The sequence below is a fragment of the Lissotriton vulgaris genome, chromosome 7 (genome assembly GCF_964263255.1).
Source record: "Lissotriton vulgaris chromosome 7, aLisVul1.2, whole genome shotgun sequence".
Taxonomy (NCBI): domain Eukaryota; kingdom Metazoa; phylum Chordata; class Amphibia; order Caudata; family Salamandridae; genus Lissotriton; species Lissotriton vulgaris.
The window spans coordinates 1,031,371,631-1,031,398,063 of NC_141695.1; the positions used below are offsets into that span (position 1 = coordinate 1,031,371,631).

A 26,433-nucleotide genomic window follows, 5' to 3' on the forward strand; every position below is an offset into this window, starting at 1 on the left:
TGGCGTCTGGTGTGGACCAGGAGGGTCCGGGGTGCTCCTCTTTTGGAAGGGAGCAAGGGCCAGTCTGGAGCAACCAGACCAGCAGCAGTGATGTCGTCGGGCGTCGTTAAGAAGGCCACAAGCCAGCGGGCTAGTAGCCAAACAACGCGGTGAGCAGCAAAAAGCAGAAGGGCCCCACGCAGATCGTGGAGATGCTGGGAGGCTGGAGCTGCTCAGGGTCGGGGCTTCTCGGACCCAAAAGCACTCACCAGAGGATCCCTCGGCGGTAGTGCTGGATAGAAGTCGTGCAGTTCTGATGATGGCCGGTCCCTCGAGGTCTCGTCGCACCTACGGTTCTCAGCTTAGCTGTAGAAGAAGTAGGTAGAGGTCAGAGGTGCCAGGGAAGCCGGGTCTCGTCGTGCTGGTCGGTCGGATTCCTGAGGAAGGACGTGCAGCAAACCGCAGAGTTCTTAGATGGTGCCTGCGGATGCAGGGTGACTACTCCTTAGCCACAAGGGAGAAATCTTGAGAAGAAGTCGAGAGTTCCTTTCGTAGAAAGTAGTTTCTTGATTCAACGATCTAATTTGGAAGGGTCCCCGCTCCTGCCTTTATCCTAAAGAAAGGGGTGGGTACGCGACTAGGTCCTGCCCTAGGGGTGGGACCAGGAAGGGGGGTGGTTACACCCCTCTCCCATGCCGGACTTTCCCCAGGCCAGGGGCTGGTGTGCCCCTGGAACTGGTTCTAGCCGGCAGATGCGTAGTGAGCACCGGGGTGCCACTTGCAGTCACCTTCCTGTAAAGCCCTGCCTACCCAGGATACACAACACCCTGTCTGGGATGGTGCTAGCACCGCCCCTGACAGGAAACCCTTTGTCCAAGCTCTCCTCGCTGGAAGGACTCCCAGCAGCAGGAGGTCAGACTCGTGTCTGTGGTGGCAGCATCCATTTTGTGGAGCTGAGGCTTCAGTTAACTTTAACCGGGGTTCACAGTTACATACATGTCGTGTCCCCCTAGAAGGGTGGAATGCTAACCCCGTCGCCAGAATTGGCGAGGGGTTAGTATTCCAATTCGTATGACACCTTACTCGACATGTTTTGATAAAGCAATACCAAAGATAGCATTTAACCGCGAGGATTATAATGCTCTTAAGAGTATATGGTATGCGTTATCATGGAACAGCTATTAGGACTTGGTTCCGCAAGCTGCAAACTGGCTCAGCTCATGCCAGAGCCTCATTTCACACGATTCCAAGCACTCTGCCTTCAGGATTGTCAAGGCCTGCCATAGGAGTGACTGATAGGAATCTGTGTGTCCATTTTTAGGGTTAGATATAGGTATACTATATCTAAAGCAAAGGGTGATTACACCACCTTGCCCCAGCTGTCGTACAGCCAGTTGTGTCAGATTTAGATGGCAATCCAGGGGTGGCATAATACATGCTTCAGCCCCTGGTAGGCCCTGGGTACACCTATGCCCTGAGTTACAGCGTCTGATAAGGCGGCCCAGTACCAATTGGAAATGTACCTAAGGTACATGGAATCCATTTTAGAGAGTGAGCAGTAGGCCTGGGGTCCTGATTGGCAGTAAGGTACATGGAATCCATTTTAGAGAGTGAGCAGTAGGCCTGGGGTCCTGATTGGCAGGGTCCCAGGCCAACTAAGTCGGAAAACCAGCAAAACACCAGGCAAAAATGTTGGGGGTAACCATAGTCAGGTATCTTCCTTCCTACAGAGATTGCCTCTGGTATTACAGTTCCTACTGTCCTGGCAGTAACGGATGTCAATGCAGAGGCTTGCAGTGTTGTGCCTGATGAAAGGAACACACCAAACCGCCTGAGGAGGAGACTCAGCTCGAAGGTACGACCCCCCCCCATTGTCAATTACAAATGTCCAGGTCATCTCTGAGACTTCGCTATTAGAGCTAGCAGAAATACCTAACACAGTGAGTAATGTGATGAGCACCTCCGACACCCCAGGGGGTCGAGGCAATTACGCTAGCGCCGATACATGGATCCGGGAGAGAACACAACTACTGCCGAAATTATTGTTAATCCTAAGAATGTTGAGAGAAATAAGATGCTGAACTCAATGGTATAGAGGCAATGGAGGCTGCAGCAGAAACAGTAGAGACAGATCAAGATCCGACTGATTTTTTTTCATTTTCGGAGGATGCTGGGTGGTCAGGCGAAACTGAGGAGGATGTCGAGGATGATGCTGAGTCTGACCTTACTACAGAGAGTGACCAAAACTTGAAATATAACGACCCAAGGGGTGGCCGGAAAACAGTCTTAAAAAAGAAAGAGCCATCATGGGGCAGCAGAATTGACTTGGGACTACTCTCCATCAACTCAGTCTACTATCCACATGCCTCCACCCCACTCCTCCCACTCAGCGGTAATAGATCATTCAAGCCAACCGGGGGCCACGTTAACTTCTGTCATGGACACTGTTCTTCAGGCCAGTGGAGAAGTGTGGCTCACTGGTTAGAGCAGGCAGACCCTGAAGCAGAGGTCAGACCCGGGACCAGGGTTCAATTCCCGACGCAGCAGGGTCTTGAGCTCAAATGTCCATGGACTCGATAATTCTCGCTTCGGTGCCTGACCTAATCATGGATTCACACTCTGCAACTCTGGGCCTTAAGCTTGCTTAATCTCCACAACGGCCCCCCGCGGCGGGATGCCTGGCTTTCACCTTGGGGATGCCCTGTAGAGGCTATCTCACAGGGAAAAGCCAGGACGTGTTCCCAAGGCAAGCGCGGAGATACCCCTTTCGGGGGTCGATTCAGGCGCTATATAAGAAACATAATAATAATAATAATAATTTCCTCGCACCGCGTAAAAACGTCTAAGGATGGTCGTAAGGCACAGGCAGCTCTTCACAAGGTGCAAGGGGTGGTACGCAAGTTAACAAGAACTGTTAGTACTTTTAACGATCGAATGACTGAGGTGGAAGCTCGCATAGTGTCGAATGAAGCAGAGGCTGTTGCGACTCAAGAACAAGATGATTCCCATGAGGCAGAAGTAGCTGATGTAAGGTGGAAGGTGGAAGTTGGAAGATTGCGAAAACAGTCTACGCAGAAATAATTTGCGCATCTTAGGCATCCCAGAAAAAATCGAAGGAGACGATATTCGCGCATATATAATACAACTTGCCTGAATTATCCAGTTGGAATTGGGATATGGAAGTGCAACGTGCACATAGTCCCATTGACCTTGAAACCTTCAGTAAAGCCGGGGGGCTACCCCCGAGCGATTCTGGTATATTTTGGGAACTTTCTTCTAAGACAAGCCATCTCTGAGAAAGCCAGACCTGAAGCACAACGCAGCAAAGACTCAATCTCCTACTTTGTCCAACCCGACTTTTGTTATATAACCGTAGAGAGGAGATGGCGCCTGCGACAAATGATTGAAACCATTCCTAGAGAAGAAGGCGCAGGCGTATCTCAACAATCTGGCTAGATTGAAAATAATTTTCGGAGGCCAAACGAGATTCTTCACCTCGGAAATCAAGGCAAAGGAATATCTAGATAGCCTGAAATAAGCATAGAATTGGGGGAAGGGTTGAGAAGGAGGAGGATATTATTGATATATTGTTTTGTATATATACACAACTCCTATTTCTGTTTGCTTTTTCTACTCTCCTTCCTATCCTCGTTCTCTCGCTTTCTCATGTCTCAGTTCTTCTTTATTTGATGAGTTGAAGAGAAGAAGAGTAGGTAACTCTAATATAAAAAGCCCACTTGGCAGAATAATGGACAGATATGAGATGACACGATGGAATGTTTAGGATGGTTTGTTCTTTTTTTTTTTTCTTCTTTTCTCTTTTTTTCTTCTTTTTTCTTTCCTTTTTCTGCGAGGTTTTTCTTTTATTCACACTGTTATGATATCGTTGAGCACTGGTTAGGTAGCACTGTTCCATCACTACAGACTCTTATAGAGTCTAATTGCCCTTATGTGGGTGTGAGGAGGAAGGGGTCTGGGAGTGGGGGGGGGGGGGGGGGGGGGGGGTGTCCGGAAGGGGAGGGAGGTGAAGGGGGAGGTCAAAAGAAAAAAAATACCAAAAAAAAAAAAAGAGAAGTGGCATGCAGATGGGTCAGAGGAAGGGCACCCAAATTCAAGGTATGGATTGACGACTTAATCTATTGTCAAGAGCAGCTTGCGACTTATGAGGAGTTGCTACCTGTGACCTCCAGGCCTAGAGACATATGGGCACCATTGCATTGCTACTTGCTCTCCCATACTCAGACAGGTCTCCAGGGAAGTGACGGCGTTGTGTCCACTACATGAGAAATTGTGATTGCTTACTTGCGTTGTCAATGTTGTGTTATTCCACTCTGTTTGTGGAAATGGGAAGCTATCCCCTAGTGCATGGTGGGTTGCGAATTCGTATGCCTCTGGTTTTTGTCATCCTTGTCTAGGCCACCCCGCTGTCCACCTTGATATTGAATATATGCTCCTTAGAATTTTAATGCTTATGTTGTGCCGACAGGCTCCCCTCATCTTTGTATGCAGACAGACCCCCACACGGCAAGGACAGTGCTGATTATTTTGGTGAAAGATTGTAAATATCTACTGCTGCCTAATAACATATATACTAATTGATGTTGGCAATTGAGACCTATGTATGACTATAAGTGTACCATGTTTTTTGTTTCGAAAAATCAATAAAAAGATTTCACACAAAGTCTGCTCTACAAATTTTCAATAACCTATCTGTTTCATATCTGTTCAAATAGCTTTGAACAGCAATGGGCCTGATTCTGGTCTTTTGTGCAGCAAAGTGGCCTAAGCTCACCTTAAGGGTCACAGGGGCACGCTTTTGTAGACTGAACAGTTCTTTTGAGATTTAGGAAGTAGTTACTATGGTAACTGTGCCTAAATTTCAGGGTTACTAGTTAGTGTCTGCATGTCTTTTCTTTTAATAGGACTGTGTAGCAAGAGAATGGTATCCTTCATAAAGACCATTGCTGAAGGTGAATAAGCTGGATCTGGAATTGTTTTTCAGCAGTACCTCTGCGAGGCGGTAGGTGGTGCTGTGTGGCTCTGTGGGGGTAGGTGGTGCTGTGGCTTCGTACTGATTCTGTTCTGGAAATAACATGCAGAGGCCATTTTGGCAACACTCCGCAAGTTAATGTAATCTCCTTGCCTTCTACACCACCAGACGCAGGTCTGGGGCTTCCTCTTGTCTTTGAGATCTTCTTTACCTCAAAATTTACAATGTGCATGGGGAAGGTCACTTCCCAAGACAGTAGGTTTTTAACCCTTTAAGGACTGTAATATGTAAATATCTGTGATAAATCCTCATTCATAGATCCCTGAGGTTGTCATGACTGCCTGCAGGTGCTTACTGACAACACCACCACCTTGCGGTGTTGAAACAAACAAGGTGGAGTGGGAGTTACGGGCCCTGTGCCAGGAAGTCCTGTGCCTCTGGAAATGGCTGGAGCATCAAGGAATTTTCCTGGTGGCAAACAACCTGGCAGGTTCCTTGAATGCTTGGGTGGACGAACTAAACTGGTTGTCTCCTAGTGGATCACAAATAGCAGTTGCACCCTTTTCCAGGAAAGGGGAGAACCTTAGCTTATTCTATTCGCCACCATTAAGCATGCACAATGTCAGCAGTTCCGTGAGTTGGCGTTTCCAAGGCGGCTCTTACTAGGGGACTCATTCCGCAGAGGGTGGGAACTGCTGTATGCCTTCCCGCTAATACCTCTGCCCGAGTTCTGAAGAAGACCAGGACCAGCTAGGACCAAGTCTTTCTAGTAGTCCCCGATATGGCACAGGGAGTATGGTATCTAGAGCTCCTGGGAATGAGCATCTGCCTTCCGGGTCAGGCTCCCCATTGGGAGGATCTGTTGCATAGCAGAAGAGCAGGAATCTGCACCCAAACTTTTGCAAGGGCCACCTTCATGCTTGGAGATTGTGCGGTGACAGCTTAACACCTTTGACCTTCCTCTGGAGTTGGTTGATGTCATTTTGGCAGCCAGGCATCCCTCAACAAAAACTATAAACACCTATTGAGACAAATTTGTGGCTTGGTTCGGAACGTGGCAAAGATATCTGACATTTTTGTCCCTTGCATGGGAAGGGTTTGCTCTGGGCACAGTTACAGGGTACCTTTTTTGCTTTTTACAGTTGGCTTACCAGCCCTCATTATTCAACTCATCTGTTGTGATGTGTTTTTTTCCAGTTATCTACAGTTTCCTGTCTCATGACACAGTCTGACCTTGACTTGGTCCTCACCTATTTGATGTGCACTCTCTTTAAGCCACTTAACAGCTGTCCCTTGCAGGTTTTCACCCTCAAGACCGTGTTCGTTGTTACCATAAGATTGGCCCGGTGGGTAAGTGAGCTTCAAGCTCTGTGTAAACCCACTGTACACCACCTTCTTCCCCTATAAAAAGGTTCTGAGGACACAGGCATCCTTCCTTCCAAACGTTGTGATGCCAGTCCATGCCGATCAAACAATCACCCTACTGGTGTCTTGTGCTACGCAACTACTTATAAAGAGGAGGAAAGACTCTTTTGGACACGTTAAAGAGCACTAAGCGTTTACATTAATCATACTAGAGAATGACAGATGTACGATTAGTTCTTTTGTGGTTTTCGCTGAAGCAAGAAGTGGCAAGGCTGGGCAGAAAAGGACCATCTCTCGCTGGATTGTACTCTGTACTAAGATATGATACACAGTGGTCAAAAAGCAGCGTTCGGAAGGATTTGGGGACGCATTCACCAGGACCAAAGTTTCTATGACTTCAGTGCCATGTGGATTTCCTGACCTGGACATCTTACAGGCAGCTTTGTGGGTGTCACTCCATACGTTTGCATAGCATTACTGTCTGGATAGGCAGATTCTCAGAGAGGGACTTTTTACCCACTTGGTCCTGCAGAATTCTCTGGTTTGAGCCCATTCACTTATCCGGCTCCAAATAGGTACTGCTTTTGGTATCTGCTCAAAAGGTGAGGACTCTGCGGTTAGACGTCTCTATCAGAAGAACAAGTTACTTACCTTCAGAAACTCTCTTTCTGGTATAAACTCTTATCTAACAGATGAATTCTCATCGACGCTCTCATCCTCCTTGTTCTGTGATTTGGATTCTAGCCCAAATTTAGGAGTCTTTACACTGTTCATGACCAATTTGCTATTGGGGCTCTGCGTCTGGGGACGCAAACTGTTTCTAAAGCAACTGATGTCAGCAGGCGAAAATAGCGACTATATAATCTAAGCACATCATTTCTGGAGAGGGATGGTGTTAGTACGGAGCTGCACAGCACCCAGTAATGACTAGTGTCAGCGTGGGGGTATTGGGGGGGGGGGGTGGCGTTGCAACAAATATACATAAAACGAAAGAAAATAAGAGCAAACTCCGGAAGGCCTGCTGAGATGTTTAGAGGACGTCAAGGAGTGGATGACTACCTCCTCCCTCAAACTAAACGGAGATAAAACTGAGCTCATGCTCCTGGGACCAACCTCACCAGTGCCTTTCACTTCCTTATGGCCCCATGTTTGGGTCCCCCTCCCACCCCTAAGGAAAGTGTAAAGAGCCTAGGAGTTTGGCTGGACAAAAGTCTCTCTTTCTCCACCCAGGCCACCAAGTTGTTCGTCCACATGTTTTGGCTTACTCAGAACACTGAGGAAAGTTCTCCCGCTTTTACCATTAGAAGCCAAACAGGTGGCAGTGCAAGGCCTGATCCAGTCCCGTCTAGATTCGAACAACGCCCTATATGTGGGGGCCCCTGAGATGACGCTTCGGAAGTTGCAGGTGGTACAGAACTGTGCAGCCCGCACCCTGCTACAAATCCCACGCACCCAGTCAGCTAGACCCGGACTAAAAAGTTTACATTGGTTACCAGTAAGGCAGAGAGTGGCATTTAAGGCGCTCTGTATCGCCCATCGGGCCTTCTGGAAGACAGGCCCAGCAATCAATGACAAGCTAGTCATTCCGTATCACCCAAACAGAAACCTTCGCTCCACGGAGGCTTTCCTGGCGGTGGTACCCAGAGTAAGGAGAGCTAGGGCCGGAGGCAGGATGTTCTCCCTGAACACCTCGAAGTTGTGGAATGCACTTCCTCTACAACTCCGGTCCAACTCGAACCTGCTCTCATTCCGCAAACAGCTGAAAACCCTACTGTTTGCCAAACCCACCGAGTTCTAATCTCTTCTTACCGCCCATCTGTCTACTTACTCAGCGCTTGGACGCCCCTGGGCAGCAATCGCGCTTAACAAATCCATATACAATACAATACAATACAGCTTGCTTGCCACCCCGCCGCATCAACGCTCTTCTGCTCCTGACTGCAGCACCAGCTCCCAAACTTCCCTATGGCAAACCCTGATGCTGCTCTCATGTATGAGAACAGTATCAGGATTGGCCTGAGCGACCTGGAAGTACGCTCCCAGAAAGACTGGAGGCCTGTGCCCGCTGTCTCAAACCCAGCAACACAGCTCTGGTTGGAGACCGCTCAGTGCGCATGTCCGTTTGGCAGTCCTAAGACAGCCGGCCAAACCGACATGTGCACTGATAGCAGTGCCCACCACTTCCCCTTTGTGACTGACCCTGTGATGGCCCCGCCCCAAGACTCTACACTTAGAAGTTTTAAAATTAAACGATAATAAACCTGTTTCTATTATCGCTTTATTTTTAAACTTTTGAGGCTGCTGGCAGGGAGGGCGACGCTCCTCCGCTATGTTTTTATCGCTTTATTTTTCAACTTTTGAGTGCTGGCAGGGAGGGCAACTTTCCTCCGCCATATCGAAGGAGCTGCCACTGACTGCACCACCTAACGTCAGTACTGCTAAAAAAAGGTTTCCAGATCCAGTTTGACACTTAGGGAATATTCAGAAGGGGAGAAATCTGCTGTTAGATGGTCTATAACACAAAAAGTGGTGCCAAAGGTAGGTGACTTATTCTTGTAGTGAAAGAGTCCCTGACCAACAGCGAGAAAAATTTGCTGTTTCTCTGGTTACATTGCTTGATTACCTGAAGAGCAGCATTTAGTATGACATCCAATGTATCAATATTTTTGTTGTGCCTTGTACTCTAATCTTAACATTCTAATTGCTCTAAGTAACTTTAGATGGGAACTTCAGTTTGTTAAAAATGATAAACTACTTACCAAGAATTATTTCTCAACTCTGTTACATATGTAGGTGTCTTTTTTTTTTAACACAATTTAAAAAGACTTGAATGTAACATATATTCATGCTCTACAGTCAAGGGAGGAAAACAGAAAGCAAGCCCTTGCAGCTAAGAGAGAAAAGCGAAAAGAAAAGAGGAAAAAGAAAAAAGAGGAGCAGAAAAGAAAACAAGAAGATGATGAAGAAAACAAATATGCCGAGGCCTTTGATCTACACGATGAAGAAACAAATGATCTTGATGGTGAGAGACAATTTTTTTCAGTTAGGATTTTACAAAGTAGTTTGTGACTTAAGGAAAATCATATAAGAATGTTTTCATTTTAGTACAAGTAAGACAGTCGGGTGCTTCAGCACCCGAGAAGTGTGTGATTTTTTTCTCCAAATGAGTTTTAGATATGCCTTCTCCACTGTGATGGTTAACCCTTAAAATAAAGTCTATCTTTTAAATCTCCTTTATCTCAAAAAGGAGCCACTGAGCGGAGCAATTTAATGAGCAAAATGCCTGAACCTTAAGGTACAACGTATGTAATTTTATTGACGATTATTGCAATGGCTTGTTCCATTTGAAAGTGTTAGACAAAACGTTGCAATAAAAGTAAGATCTGATAGACTCTACTAGCAGCAGATTCCTTCACGTAGAATTATCCCCAGTCGTCACACTGGATCAGGAAAACCTTTTGCGCAGCATCCCTGCGCGCCAGGGGGACGGCATCACGCGACTCCGCCCAGGCGTTAGCGTACGTGACGTCACTGAGGTCACAAGTCCCACTCCGGTGCACCTACGTCAATTTTTTTTCCGCGTGCAACGCGGATCCGGATGAGCTTTGTCCTGTTTTCAGGTCTTCAGTCCCTTTTTTCACGTTTGGTAACAGTGTGCGACTGCCTTCGGGCTTTGGGACGTGTCCCTCTTGTGGACGTCCCATGTCAGCGATGGACTCTGAGAGCTGCGGCGCAGGCCGGCACCTCCAGCCGCAGTTGCGACGGGATCTCCGGATGAAGTTGCTGTTAGCGCGCTTATCCAGTCGGTGTCCTCTCCGCGTCCGTCCCCTGCCTCGGAAGCAAGGAACCGCCTGTTTCGGCTGCGACATAGTCTTTCGCTGCAGCCCCGAGGGTGTGGCTCACCGGCTGGTAGGTCCTTCAGTTTGTCTCCGAGGCCTTGTCCTCCTTTTGCGGTGGGCGCCTGCTCCCTCCGGGACATGCACCCCAGCCTGTCACCTCCCAATCTGCTGTTTCCTGGCGCGGAGGCGACTAGGGCCCAAATGATAGCCTACGCTGCGGCTCTGCAGGCTTCTTTGGCCCTTTCTCCACCTCCTGGGATGTCCGCGGATCCCTTGCCTCGTGCGGGGACTTACGTGGAGTCACCGGCGGCGCCGACAATCTCGGCCCCAGGTCGTGGGAGAGTGGCACAGTCTGAGTGTAGTCCTTCGGGGTTCCCCTCTTCCGTGCCTAGCGTCCATGTCTCGCTGCAAATCCCTACAGGGCTCCCTGTGGTGTCTCAGGTGATTGCTGGGACCCCTGGGCTTGCCCCCGGGTCCCCCTCGGCCCTCTGAGCAGGCGGCTGCCTCCCCAGAGGTAGAGCTGGCGCTGGTTCTGCGCCAGGAGCCTCCCTCCCTGGCTCGGGTGGAGTCACGGGTTGAGGCGGGTGTTGGAGTGCCTTCCCTGGCCCTCCTTGGACCTCGGCGCGGACAACTGCTCCTCCTGGGGCCAAGCTGAAGCTGCGGGTTGACCCTCTGGCGCCACATGATGCCGATCAGGCGCAGCTGACGGCCTCCACGGAGCCGTGCCGGCCCTGGGCTCTGGATTCGACCTGTCATCTATCGATGTGCTCCTTCCCGAAGGCGAGGTGCCGTGTGGTTGCCTCTTCACCGGCACCATCTAGAGTAGGCTCTTCGCTGTCCTCGCGGCCAATATCCTCGAGCCCTTCTTTCCTGGGCTCGTGGCTGGCTTCTCTACTGGCATTTTCTCCTCTTAGACCCTGCGGATCCCTCCATCCTTGATGGATTCTTCACTAGGTCGGGGCTTGCCCCCCCTGGAGTCGGGCTACGATCCTCTCACATGGAGAAATTGCTTTTCCCTCGGTGGCACCCTTCTGGGGTCAGTGTTGACTTTCTTTGGGCTGTTTCCACGGCTGCTGGTATTCTGGGAATGGATGAACCTGTCACTCCAATTTCTACGGACCATCTCTTGGGGGTTCTCCACCAGAGCTCTGGTGGCCGGGGGTGGTTCCTTCCTCTTGAGACGTCACTCCATGATTCTCTAATGGGGGTCTGGAGGCGCCCGGCCAGGGGTGATCAGGTGCCTCAAGCGCTTCTGCAACGCCTTCTGCCTGCTCCGCATGACCCGGTCTGTCTTTCTTTCCACCCTTCTACTCAAGGCGTTCTGCCGTGTTTGCATTTGGTGGTGTTCCCTCCATCTCGGGAGGCCTGGTGGCTAGATTAATGGGGGCGAAATGTCTTTGCTTCTTCCAGTGCTGCCTTCAGAGCACATAACTCTTTGTGTGTTGACAAACCTACTTGGTTGCTACTCACGAATGCCCCCATTCGTGAGTAGCAACCAAGTAGGTTTGTACTCTAGACGAGCAGAAGCCGCAAGTGACGGATACTTGCCGTCTTGGATTACCGGATGCCCATGAAGCGATAGTTACCGCTTCTAGTGTTTTTTCCTGAATCAGGATCAAACACCCTTTTACACAAGAACACAATTTGTGGTCTTTATATTGAACGAGGGCTGGACGCGCCTTAGCGTGTGCGGACCACCCCGTTCAAGTAGCACGGTCCTGAGGAAAACCTAATTTTTTTTTAAAATGGTCGAAACATGTAGACCTAATTTTAAGTAACTCACATAGCACACTTCGCTATTTTTAATTCTTTCACACTTCTCGAGACACCGAAGCCTTCCTAAATAGGCACAGGTGCCACATTGTTTTTAATAGGGTCTAAGCACTCAAGAATAAAGTCTTGGAGTGAGTAGTCTTGGCCCTTTTTAATACACATATCACAGTATATTTTTTCTGCACATATAAAAAAACCCGCTCGACTGTAATCAGGTGTCGCAGCACACCCTATGGGCATTCGGCCTATGGGGTGGGACCCCAATGATGAAGCATGTCACCAACCAGGTTGGTGAGTGAGGGGTCTTCTACAAGGACAAACACTGTCCGGTATAGGGCTGGGGCACTTAGTGCTAACCTGAGCCTTAAGCTCTAGATACAGAAGAAATCCTTCTTTGTATTTTTCTTTCCAGGGGGCACTCCTCCATTGTTGTTATATCCTTTTACGGGGACCAGGAGTTCCCACCACACATAACCTGTGCAATTTCCCTGACTCTCTCCATTGTTATACACGTATAAGTCAATTTGACAGACCTCTTTTAAGGTCTGTAAGCAGGCTTCAGTTCCCTCTGTAGAATAACCAGCATAATCAGTCCAAAAACTTGTAAATGACAATACAAAAAGGCATTTTATTGCAAGAATGTATTCAAAAGATAAATCTGCTGGTAGACTTATTCATCAGAAGGAAAAGTTAATTATCTTGGGTAATCCTCTGTTCGAGGCATAGGAGCTGCAGATCACACACTGTGCATAGATCGCCATCTGGTGTTGGGCCCGGATGTTTTCACTTGTTGTTGTCCTGGAAAAGGCTTTGGAAGTCACAAGATAGGTGACTCCTCCTTCGGACCATTGGACTATAGTGCGCATGGGCATCGGCTCCATCTTCAGATTGTTTTTTTCTGCCATCAGGCTCGGATGGGTTTCTTGCGCTCCAGTTCGGAACAGTCACCGATTCTACTTTCGACGCGCTATCCTTCACCCTTTCTACAGTATTGTTTTCGATCGCCAATCTAAGTTGTCGCGCATCACTACAACTTCGCGTCCTCGATTCCGATCGTTGACGAGGGCCTTCGGGCCTACTTGGGCCTTGGCATCTGGCTCATGGAAAGGACTCCATTCAAAAAGTGTCCTCAATGTGGGTCGAAGTTTCCCCACACCGATCTGCAAGAGGTGCCATCCAAAAAGGCTTCGGTCACACCTTCACCTTCTAGCCCAGGTGCACACAGAGAGACTGCTTCCCATGCACCGCCCCCAGGCTCGGTAAAGAAGCCTATTAAGCCTCCAGGAGACTCGTGTTCGAGTCAGTCTGCCACCGGTACCAAAACCTGGTCACTGGCACCGAAAAAGAAACCACCACCCTCCTCCTCCGTAGCCATTGCTGTCAAGCACTCGACACCTAAATCTACAAGCACAACACATTCACTCAGAAAAAACACTTGGAGCCGAGCAAAAGACGCACCCTAAAAGTTCGGATCCACGCCCTTCGGAGCCGAAAAAAACCTTGGAAGCAAGAAAAAAACTTGTTCCACAAACAGCCACAGAGACAGTGAAACAACATGGATCTGAAAGAAACATGTTAGTATTGGATTCCTTACCTTAGAATATCCCCAGCCGTCAGTCTGGATCCGGTAATTTTTGCGTAGCAGTACCCCAGCGCGTCGTCTGCGGCTCCGTGTCCGTCGTCGGAGTCGTTGGCGCCGGGATGACGTAGCTGGAGTACTTAGACGCCACCATCACGCACCGACGTCAATTCTTCTTTTTTTCCGCGCCAGCAAGCGCAGGTCCGTAGAAAGTGGTACCCTTTAGTCACTTTTTGACTAAACTTTTTCTATCCTATTGATCTGTTTTTCTAGTCGATCGACTCCATCGGTGCCGGTAGGGATGCCGGGTTCAAGCCCTGTGACGACTGCAGACGACTGATGTCTGTTACCGACCCCCATCGCCGGTGCCTGTATTGCTTAGGGCCACCCCCCCCAGACTGGCCCTTGCTTCCTTGTAAAAGATAAGCACCCGGACCCTCCTGGTCCGCACCAGACGCCATCTTTGTTCCACCGCGTGGCTTGCACTTGCCAAGGCCTGGTGACCAGATCGACGATCCAACACCGCCAACAGCAGCAGACTACGTGGGACAGCTCGTGCCTCCAGCCTAGTCGTAAAGAACAGCTCCTGATCCGCGCAGCTACAGAGAGAAGCGTCCCTTCCACCTGATCGCGGCGACAGCATCTGGTTCCAGCACCGTCACTGGCTAGTGACCGAGACTCTGTCCCCTTCCCTTTCAGGACTTCCTCTACCTAGTTCCATCCTTGGAACCACCGGACTCCTCCATCTGGCCGCCTGCCAGCAACTACTTGTTTCAGGCTTCATCAGGATCAACGCAGCAAACCCGACACCACTTCATCCCTCTGCACCCGCAGCCTGTGGGTTAGGTAACCAAAGCTTCTAGGTGCTGAAGTCAGTGTTCACTATCCTAGTGTCCAGGCCCACTGTTGTTTTTCCTCCATCCAGCCGGGTTCGTCCGGAATCCGTAACTCTTTAAACTGTAGCATCCATAGACGTTGGTGCGCATTGCGCGTGAGAGTTTCCACTCTGCACGTGAGTCCCGTGGGCCTCCAGCTCCTTACTTACCTAGTTGGTAGCGTAGTCCCAGCGATCCTCCAGCCTCTGGATCTCCTTACAGTTTTTTCTTTCCTCGCATTCCATTGTTCCCAGTATATGAGTTGTCGTGCCCCTAGGGCACTTTTGTAAATCGTGCAACTTAAACATATTTTTCCGAAGAGTTTGTCATGTGCTTAGCCCTATGACCTCATAAAGAGTTCAGAGGTGTTTTTTATTAATAAATATCTTGTTTATTTTCATAACAACCTGTGTGGTGTCCTTTCACTTGGTATTCAAGGGGTTATGTGTGGTAAAACAGCTGGCTTCACATGCCAATAGAGTTTAGCCTAAGACTGCTTTGTTCATGCTACCATTAGGATAGCTGGTCTATAAGGTTGACTTACAACCAATCACCATAAGGGTTGTTTGGACTGATACAAGGTGATCACTAGAACTAGTGAGCATCATATATCAGGCCAACTTCTCACACCGCGGCCTTCTCCATACCCGCCAGTCCCTTGGCAGAACGCGACACCGGAGATCGATCGATGCCTTCCTCATGGCCATGAGGTCGCTCACTCCTCTGTTGGGTTCCGCTGCCCCATCGGGCCCAACTGGGAGCCCAAGTGGGATGGGTGCTTCAGCACCGTCTGCAACTTCGGTCCCAAGGCCTCAGGGCCCCACTGGATCCGGTTCTGGATCCGGGTCGCCGCTTGTCGACCTTAATACCCCGCCGGCATCGACCCCTAGGGTGTCTCCCCCGGCGCCGTCCTCGCACGATGCCGTCCCTGGTCCCTCCATCGGTCTGGATCCGGCGTCGGACCGGCGTCGCACAATTCCGCTTTCGGCGCCGGCTGAAGAGCAATTATTTCATGATCCGTCTCCATCCTTTACCCCTGAATTCCAGGAGATGGAGGACAAGGGAGACTGGGAGGGGTCTGAGGACCCTCTGGCACGGGAGTGCCAGTCATTTCAGGACTGGACAGAGGAGCTAGAGGCAGCCAGTGGCCTGGATTCCTCCCCAGACACTGGTTTTGTCTCCCCTCCTAAGGAGGAGGGGGCTGCTTATAGTGTGGTGCTGATGAGGGCGGCCAAGGCCTTGGCTCTTGAGCTCCCCGTCGCAACGGTGAGGTCCAACATCCTCACAGATGTCCTTAAACCTCAGGCAAGCTCTTAGGAGCCTCTACTGCCGTTTAATGAGGCTCTCTCGGACGCCCTATTGGGCACCTGGTTCACGCCCGCTACACGTTCCCCTGTAGATAGGAACGTCGCTAGGTGCCACCGCCCTGCTCCGGGCGACCCTAGTTTCCTGTCCATCCACCCCACCCCTGAGAGCCTGGTTATCCTGGCCTCCACTTCCAAATCCGCATTCCCGACTGCACCACCAGATCGGGAATCCAAAAGGTATGAGCAATTCAGCAAGAAAATGTTTTCCTCCATTAGTTTGGGGTTGCGGTCAGTCAACACTGCGTGCCTTTTGGGCCGTTCCACCCACTCCCTGTGGGATACGATCGCGAACGTGCTGCCGGAGTGTCCGGAGGGGGCCCCGGTGAAGCTCGCTCAAGCCCTTGGGAGGGACGAGACGCAGCGCGGTACTCCATACGATGTGGACTGGATACCACGGACTCGCTAGGAAGAGCGATTTCCACGTCTGTGGCAGTCCGCCGCCACGCCTGCCTGAGGTCCGCAAACTTCTCGGCCGATGTCCAGAACACCCTCATGGACATGCCGTTCGATGGCAGCCACCTCTTCGGTGGTAAGGCAGATAGTGCGCTGGAACGGTTCAAGGACTCCCGGGCTACGGCCAAGTCCTTGGGCCTGTCGGCCCCGCGTCAGCAGACTTCTGCCTTTCGCTCCTTTCGTGGCCAAGGAAGGGGTGCCGCCACACATCCTGCCAGCCACGGGCCGCAGACTTACACCCAGCGCAGCGGCGGACATGGTAACCGCTGTGGCGGGAACAAAGGCGAGGCAAGTCCACATCCACCCCCGCAGCATCCGCCTCAAAAGCCTTCCTAGTCCAAGCTTTCAGGCCCATTTGACGCCAGTGGGGGGCAGGGTTCACCATCACCACCTCCACTGGCGCTCCATCACATCGGACAGGTGGGTGCTGCAAATCGTCCGAAGGGGCTACTCCCTCCCCTCCAGCCATGCCATCGCAGTGCCACCTCGTGTCGGGGGATCACTTGCAACTTATGCAAGAGGAAGTTACGTCCCTCTTGGCCAAGGGGGCCATCGAGCGCGTTCCTGGGCCAGAAGTAAGGTGTGGTTGTTACTACGGCTAAGGGGGCCTACGCCCTATCTTGGACCTGCGGAATGTCAACGGCTTCCTCCGGAAGGAGAAGTTCAAGATGCTGACATTGGCTCAGGTCTTAGCTGTCCTAGACCCTGGAGACTGGATGGTAGCGTTGGACTCCTACTTTCACATTCCCGTCCTGCCGGCCCACCGGCGTTACCTGCGGTTCACGGTAGGCCACGAGCACTTTATTTACTGTGCTCCCCTTTGGCCTTACCAGCCCCAGCGGGTGTTCACAAAAGTGATGGTGGTCGGAGCTCATCTGCGCAGATCAGGGGTGTCAGTCTTCCCCTATCTCAACGACTGGTTGTTGAAGGTGGGCTCGCCCCAGACAGTCGTCAGCCACCTCCAGACTACGGCCGACCTGCTGGGGTTCTCCATCAATGTGCCGAAGTCACACCTGTGTCCCTCTCAGAAGCTCCTCTTCATCGGAACGGTTCTAGACTCGGCGCAGTTTCGGGTTCATCCCTCCGAACAGAGGGTTCGGGATATTCAGGCTCTGATTCCGATCTTTCAGCCTTTATCCCGAGTCTCGGTCAGGTTGACGCTGCGGTTTCTGGGGCTGATGGCCTCCTGCATCCTCCTGTTGCATCACGCCAGGTGGCGGATGCGGGCTCTGCAGTGGGACCTGAAGTTTCAGTGGGCCCAACATCAGGGCAACTTGTCCGACCAGGTCTTGATCTTGGAGGGCACTGCAAGACAGTTGCAGTGGTGGCTTACAGACTGCGATTGGGTCAGCGGCAGATCCCTCTACCTACCCCAACCAGAGCACGTAGTTGTGACTGATGCATCCCTCCTGGGATGGGGGGGGCCACATGGGAGAGAGGGAGATCAGAAGCCTCTGGTCTCCGGCGGAGTCCCGGCTCCACATCAACCTTCTGGAGCTGCGGGCGATCCGGCTTGCACTGAAGGCATTCCTCCCCTCTGTCCGGTGGGAGTGTAGTGCAGGTGTACACGGACAACAACACCGCCATGTGGTACTTCAACAAACAGGGCGGGGTGGGGTCGTGGACCCTGTGCCGGGAGGCTCTGCGCCTCTGGCAGTGGCTGGAAAATCAGGGCGTGGCCCTGGTGGTTCAACACCTGGCAGGTTTCCTGAACGCCAGGGCGGACGAACTCAGCCGTTGGTGCATGATGGATCACGAATGGCGTCTGAACTCGGACGTGGCGCAAGGCCTCTTTCGGCTGCGGGGAGAGCCTTTGTTAGATCTATTCGCCACAGAAGAGAACGCACAATGTCATCAGTTCTGCGCGTTGGAATTTCCAAGGCGGCACTCGCTCGTAGACGCTTTTCGTCGCAAGTGGATTTTCGGTCTGTTGTATGCCTTTCCGCCTATACCACTTCCGCCCAGAGTGCTGAAGAAGATCAGACGGGACCGGGCCCAAGTTATCCTTGTGGCTCCGGACTGGGCACGAAGATACTGGTATCCCGAGCTACTCAGCAAGTCAGTCGATCCCCGTATTCATCTGCCTCTTCAGGAGGACTTTCTGTCACAGCAGCAGGGGACGGTCCTCCACCCGAACCTGTCCAGCCTCCACCTCCATGCGTGGAGATTGAGTGGCGACAGTTGAGGCCATTTGACTTGCCTCCTGAAGTCTGTGATGTTATTCTGGCAGACAGGTGTCCCTCCACAAAATCGGTATACGCCTGCAGGTGGAACCAATTCTTGGTATGGTGCACAGCAAAGGCTGTGGATCCACTCTCTGCCCCCTTTCTGAGGTTCTCATCTTTCTTCTTTCTCTTGCCCAGCGGGGCTCCGCTCTGGGCACTATCAAGGGCTATCTCTCTGCCATTTCCGCCTTCTTAAGGCTACCTGATCAGCCCTCTCTTTTCAAGTCCCCGGTTTCAAATAGGTTCTTGAAGGGCATTGCTCATATGTTCCCGCCTGTTCCTTTCGTGATGCCTCAGTGGGACTTGAACCTTATTCTGACTTAACTGATGTGTGCTCCTTTCGAGCCACTTCATAACTGTCCTCTCCGTCTTCTTACCCTGAAGACTGCTTTCCTGGTTGCCATCACCTATGCCAGGAGAGTGAGTGAGCTCCAGGCTCTTTCTTCTACTCCACCTTTCCTCTCTGTTCATCCGGACAAGGTGGTGTTGCGTACACGACCTTCCTTTCTGCCCAAGGTTGTCACGGCCTTCCACATCGGGCAGTCCATCACCTTGCCCACCTTCTTTCCGCCTCCGCATCCCTTGAAAGAGGAAGAGAGGCTCCACCGCCAGGACCCAAAACGTGCGCTCTCATACTATCTGGATCGCACACGCCAGTTCCGGGTGGATGACCAACTCTTTGTTGGTTACGTGGGTGCTAAGGAAGGACGGGCGGTGCACAAACAAACAATTTTTCGGTGGGTTGTCTTGTGCATCAAGGCATGCTATTCTTTGGCTAAAAAGAAGCCTCCTGTTGGGCTGAGGGCCCATTCCACTCAGGCCACGGCGGCTACTACTGCCCTGGGTCGAGAAGTCCCCTTGCAGGACATCTGTCAGGCAGCTACGTGGTCCTCGCTGCACACGTTCGCTAGACACTATTGCCTAGACAGCCAAGTCCGGAGAGATGGCTTCTTTGGCCGTTCCGTTCTCCAGGACTTTCTGGTGTGATCATTGGTTGGCAGACCCACCACCGGGGTTGGTATTGCTGGGGTATCTATTCGAAGGTAATACTAACCTGTTTCTTTCAGATGCACAAGTTACTTATCTTCGGTAACGATATTTCTGTAAGAAACAGTAGTTAGTATTAGATTCCTTACCGCCCCACCCATCCTCCCCATTCTGCGCATCGATATCTAGGGTTAAGGTACATCCCTTTAGGGGCCCTAGTTTCATGGCACCACTTTTGGTTTTTATCATGGCTCTGCGTTTCTGGCTCGGAAAAGCTGTGTATAAGTAGTGACGTCAGCGCGCGAGGGCGACGTCTAGGTACTCCGGCGACTTCATCCCGGTGCCTACGACGGACGCAGTACTGCTACGCAAAAATTTCCGAATCCAGACTGACACCCGGGGATATTCGAAGGTAAGGAATCTAATACTAACTACTGTTACTTACAGATATATTGTTACCGAAGGTAAGTAACTTGTGCTTCCAAGCCAGAAGACCACAAAACTGTTCCGGAGTCTGTACCGAAGTCTACCGAACTGAAAAAGTCGGTGCCTAAATATCAGCCTCCATCAGAAGAGCTTTTAACACAAGACCCTCGACAAAAAACGTGTTCGAGGCATGTGGGCTGCTGAATTCATATCTGTGCATAGTCCGCCACCTAGTGTTGGGTCCGTATGATTGCACATTGTTGTCCTGGAAGAGTCTTCGAAGTATCACGAGATAGGTGGCTCCTCCCCTGGACTACAGTGCGCATGGGCATCGCCTCCATCCCCAGATTGTTTTTTTCCGCCATTGGGTTCGGATGTGTTTCGGTTCCCTCTGTCGGAACCGTTGGTTGTTCAACTTATACTCGAGACCAAAAGGTCTTTAGGCTGGGCGTCGGTATAGTTGCGTGCGGGTTTCTTTCTGACTCTCAGCTACGATCTCCTACTGCCCTTCCACGTGCTTTGGCGCGGACGGGCCTACACTACACCCTTTGCTATGGAGCGGACTCCATTCAAGAAGTGTCCGCTGTGTCATTCTAAATATTCACACCTCGATGTGCACCCCGTGTGCAATACCTGCTTGTCACCCGATCACCGCGAAGACACCTGCATGGTGTGTTCGAAGTTCCGAAGTAAGAAGACTCTAAAGATTCGCCGGGCAAATCGGCTACAGGCTCAATTGTCGGCTTCGGCACCCCCACCAGACGACATTTTCCAAGAATCTGTCGAGGGAGAAGACGACGAGCAAGGTTCGGACTCGAATCCCGCATCCGAGGGGGAGACCTACGACGCGGGTGAGGAGAACTTTGACGAAGTCACCGACGAGGTAGGGGACGACGATCCGGTTTTTGCCACGATGGGAGATAGCTCGGAGGACGAGCATCCCCAATCAGACTCAGGGGTTATTCCCCTTCATACGGCCCAGGTCGAGGGATCGCCTTCGGGCCTTACCCGAGATCTAACTATAAGTCCTACGTCCCCGCCTCCGGGCCCGGTCACGGACATTTCTAAGCCATCACTTATCGTGAAGAAAACGAAAGTGAAGCCAACTGGTCTCACACCCTCGGATGCGAAACCGAAACTGAAAGTGGCGTTGGTGAAGAAGGTTCTGGAGGCGTCAACTTCCACAAAAGCCAAAATGGCCGACTTGAAGAGCCACGCCAAAATGGCCGACTTGAAGAGCCACGCCAAGATGGCCGACCCGAAGCCCTCTGGGTCGGCGCCGAAGGTGAAGGCCTCAGACGCGGCTGCGTCGGCGCCGAAAGGGGTCGTGGACCCGAAGACGGCTCCGAAAAGGCGTCAAGACGACGGCGCGCATAGCCATGGGGCGTCGGCACCGAAGAAGAAGCCTACCGGCGATCAGGCTCTCGAAGATGAGGGGTCGCTCGAGCCGGTTCAGCCCTCGGCAGCCTTTTCAAAGAAGGTGGGGGAATCCCTCCAGCGGATCCGACAGTCCACTGTGGTTCCCGATCAGGACACTGTAGTGCCTAAACCCACACCTAAGACTGCTAAACAGCAAACGCCCATTCGTTTTACCCTTCCACCCAAGTCGGCGCCGAAGGCCTTCGCGCCTAAACAGGGCGGACACTCAAAGGAGGTATTGACGCCGAAAGCTGCCTTGGTGGTGTCGAAGCTTCGGCTCCAGCCGCTTGCGGCGGAAGAACGTCGTGAAGTACTCATCGACGCGAACACTGGGAAACTGTCGCTCCTCAAACGTAACATTACGTCGGAGCCGGCGTTGGAACCTTTTAAGATCCCACTCAAGAACAAGAAGTACTCTGAGGACTCTCCGGTTCTGGTGGAGCCCGTGTCCCCACAGGCCTTGGAACACTCGCCGACGCACTCCCCCGTGGCTGATGCGGACGAGGAAGATGCCGAGTACGACTACCCTGCGTACTCGGATCCGGAGGAGGAGCATGTGCCTTGGGCCGCAGGAGGTGACACAGATGACCCGCAGTCGGGTCAGGACACTCAACTTTTCGCCGCCAAGACGTCCCCGACGGAGGACTCGGCGGCCTTCAATGCCTTAATAGAGAGAGCTGCGGCGAACCATGACGTCGAGCTGCACTCGGACCCCGTGGATGCGGACTTCTTATTCGACACCTTCTCGGTAGCCAAAAAGCAAGTCAAAACGCTACCGATGCTTAAAGGGGTGCTGAAACATGCGCCGGAGGTTTTCAAAGAGCCCACCCGGGCGCGGGTGGTCAACCCTCGCATCGACAGGAAATATAAAGCGGCGCCCACGGATCCCACTTATATCAAGGGACACTTGCCATTGGACTCCTTGGTTGTTTCCAACGCTCGGAAAAGGGCGAATTCGCAGACTACTGGTGACGCTCCTCCCCCAGACAAAGAGTCGAAGATCTTTGAGGCCTCGGGCAAACGCATTGCTGCGCAGGCAGCAAACATCTGGAGAATATCTAACACCCAAGCCCTGCTTGCACGTTATGATAGGGCACATTATGACACATTAGAGGCCATTCTGCAACACTTGCCTGACCAATACAAGGAGGCGGGAGAGATGCTCATTCAGGAGGGTAAACTCATTACAAATGCATCCATCAAATGTGCCCTGGATGTGGCAGACACAGCCTCGAGAGCTATCAATACCAGTGTGTTACTTAGACGCCATGCCTGGCTCAGAATTTCGGGGTTTAAACCCGACATCCAAACCACGTTATTGGCTCAAACAGTGAATCCTGACCATTTGTTTGGCCCTGAGGTGGATGCCTCCCTGGAAAAAATGAAAAAGGATACCGAAACTGCCAAGTCAATGGGGGCTTTACAAAGTCAGCAGTTTCGGGGTGGTTCCTTTCGCCGCTCAAATTCAAAAGGCACCACGAGGGGACAGGCATCCCAGTCCACACAATACTACAAGGGTAACACCCAACCCTCGTATAACAACAAGGGTAGAGGGGGTTACAGAGGCAATAATATCAAAGGCAGAGGACGTGGAAACAATGGCTCCAGGTCCACCACCACCACCAACAAACAGTGACGTCTTGTCACTGCCCCCCGACCACACAACACTGGTCGGGGGGAGACTCCAGCAGTTCCTGCCAGCGTTGAAGGCCATCACCACGGACAGGTGGGTGAGGTCCCTTATCCAGTACGGGTACTGTCTAGAGCTTACATCCATTCCACCGGACATACCACGAAGAAGCCGTCCTATGTCCGGCGAGCACTTGACCTTGATGCAGCAAGAAGTTCTCGTTATGCTGCAAAAAGGGGCGATAGAGCTCGTTCCATTGCAAGAGCGGGGAACAGGGGTTTACTCCCTGTACTTTTTGATCCCCAAAAAGGACGGATCACTCAGACTGATCCTGGACCTTAGGCCCCTGAACTGGTACATCCTCTCGGAGCACTTCCATATGCTCACGTTGCAGCAGGTGCTTCCCCTGCTTCAGCAGGGGGATTTTCTGGCTACGCTGGATCTGAAGGATGCTTATTTTCATATTCCCCTGCATCCTTCCCACAGGAAGTATCTCAGATTCACAATCTTAGACCAGCATTACCAGTTCAGGGTCCTGCCGTTCGGGGTCACCACAGCACCAAGGGTATTTACAAAATGCCTGGCGACTGTGGCGGCGCATCTACGTCGCCAGCACGTCCACGTCTTTCCATACCTGGACGACTGGCTCATTCAAGCAAAAACAGAGCAGCAGTGCGTCGACCACGTGTCACGCACCATTCATCTCCTGCACGATCTGGGATTCTCTCTGAACTACCCAAAGTCCCATCTCCAGCCCGCCCACGTGCGACAGTATCTGGGCGCGACAATCGACACTCTGGCAGCCACTGCGCAGCCGAATTCAGTGAGAATCGCCAGTATCCAGGCGCTGATCCAACGATTCAGACCCCAACACTCGCTTCCCGCGAAGGTGTTCATGCAGTTGATAGGCATGATGGCCTCCTGCATTTCCATTGTCCCGCACGCGAGACTACATATGCGCCCGCTTCAGGAGTGCCTAGCACGTCAGTGGACTCAGGCTCGTGGGCAACTGACAGACCTAGTGTTGGTGAGCGGTCGGGCATACAACTCTCTGCATTGGTGGAATCCACAAAACCTTTGCAAGGGCCGACCATTCCAAGAGCCTGTCCCACAGATTATCCTGACAACGGACGCCTCTCTCCAGGGATGGGGAGCGCATGTACTCCATTACACTGTGCAGGGACTATGGACACTACAGCAAAGGAAGATGCACATCAATGTGTTGGAACTGATGGCAATCTTCATGGCCTTAAAGGCGTTCAAAGTACATCTGTGCAACAAGGTCGTGTTGATCCGGACGGACAACATGACGGCCATGTACTACATTCAGAAGCAGGGAGGCACACACTCTCCGCAGCTGTCTCATCTGGCTCAGAGCATGTGGAAGTGGGCCATTCAGAGGAACATCTTCCTCATGGCGGAGCATCTCCCGGGCAAGGACAATCAAATGGCAGATCTGCTCAGCAGGCACAGCCATCAGATGCACGAGTGGGAGATACATCCATCAGTACTCCAACCGTACTTCCAAAGGTGGGGTCATCCAGAGATAGACCTGTTCGCCACAAAGGAGAACGCAAAATGCCAAAGCTTCGCCGCCAGGTTCCCACACCCCCAATCACAGGGCAATGCGATGTGGATGAACTGGTCAGGCAGATTTGCGTACGCTTTTCCCCCAGCACCTCTGATACCGCTGGTGGCACGCAAGCTCAGGCAGCACTCGATGACTCTCATCCTGGTTGCTCCGACGTGGGCTCGCCAACCATGGTACACCACGTTTCTGGAACTCTCCGTGGTACCGCATCAAAGGCTTCATCTCACTCCCAGCCTTCTGACGCAGAGCCATGGCGACATTCAGCACCCAGATCCGCAACAGCTCAACCTGGCGATCTGGCTCCTGAAGTCCTAGAGTTTGGCTACCTTAATCTTCCTCCTGACTGCATGGACATCATTCGGGAGGCAAGGAAGCCCACTACTAGAGCTTGTTATGCGGCTAAATGGAAGAGGTTTGTCATCTACTGTGCTAACCACAACATTGACCCGCTAGACGCTTCCATTCAAAACATCATCTGTTACCTTTTTCACCTGTATAGATGTAATCTAGCGTACTCTTCCATCCGCATTCACCTGTCTGCTATGGCAGCATACCTTCAGAATAGGCAGCACCTGTCACTCTTTAAGGTCCCTGCTATCAAGGCCTTTCTGGAAGGACTCAAAAGGGTCATTCCACCAAGGACCCCACCAGCCCCGGAATGGAACCTCAATGTGGTTCTTACAAGGCTGATGGGTCCTCCCTTTGAGCCACTGCACTCCTGTGAGCTCCAGTTTCTAACTTGGAAGGTTGCGTTCTTAGTAGCTATTACATCGCTACGGAGGGTTAGCGAACTGCAGGCGCTCACCATCCAAGAACCTTTCTTCCAAGTACATGCTAACAGGGTGGTGCTCCGCACTAACCCTAAATTCTTACCCAAAGTGGTTTCACAATTCCACATAAACCAGACAATTGAATTGCCGGTGTTTTTCCAAAACCCAGAGACGCTGGCGGAGCGCATGCTCCATACCCTTGATGTGAAAAGGGCCTTGATGTACTATGTAGACAGGACAAAAGATTTCCGCAAAACCAAACAGCTTTTTGTTGCTTTTGCCACGCACCACAAAGGAAACGCTATCTCCAAAGCGGGGATTGCTAGGTGGATAGTTAAGTGCATCCAGATCTGTTACGCTAAAGCTAAGCGCACTCTCACTATCCCACCAAGGGCCCACTCCACCAGGAAGTTGGGGGCCTCTATGGCTTTTCTAGGTAACATTCCCTTAGAAGATATCTGTAGAGCAGCCACATGGTCTACCACACACACTTTCACTAAGCACTACTGTGTAGACGTGCATTCCAAACAGCAGGCAGCTGTTGGTCAGGCTGTTCTAAAAACGCTTTTTCAGACTGCTGCAGCTGGCACGGGCGGCCGCAGATAATGGAGGGACTGCTATGTATTCTATGCACAGATATGAATTCAGCAGCCCACATGCCTCGAACTGCAAATGCTACTTACCAGTATGCATCTGTTCTTGGCATGTAGGGCTGCTGACATTCATATCGCCCACCCTCCTCCCCGGCGCCTGTAGCAGCTGCAGTATTTATTCATATATACACATATGCTCATAGCATGGTCATCACTCACATTCTTCACTCCATCTCTGCCAATGGCTAAAAACAATCTGGGGATGGAGGCGATGCCCATGCGCACTGTAGTCCAGGGGAGGAGCCACCTATCTCGTGATACTTCGAAGACTCTTCCAGGACAACAATGTGCAATCATCCGGACCCAACACTAGGTGGCGGACTATGCACAGATATGAATGTCAGCAGCCCTACATGCCAAGAACAGATGCATACTGGTAAGTAGCATTTGCATTCTAAAAGACACTAAAACTGGTCAGCTCACCCTGAGTTCCAAGAAGAGACCATTGGATACGCCTGCACCAGCTCCACCACCTAAAAAAAGGGACATTGCTACATGTCTCTTCTCCACCA

General features: G+C 51.6%; 1 protein-coding gene across 3 annotated transcripts in view; it reads left to right on the forward strand.

Moving 5' to 3' along the window:
- ANKHD1 (ankyrin repeat and KH domain containing 1) overlaps positions 1-26,433 on the forward strand; it is a 1,478,908-nt gene that overhangs the window by 904,816 nt on the left and 547,659 nt on the right. For all 3 annotated transcript variants that reach the window (XM_086931463.1, XM_086931465.1, XM_086931464.1), the window contains exon 25: positions 9,191-9,356. In XM_086931463.1, coding sequence (XP_086787589.1) covers positions 9,191-9,356 — 166 coding nt within the window. The remainder of the gene's footprint in view (positions 1-9,190; positions 9,357-26,433) is intronic.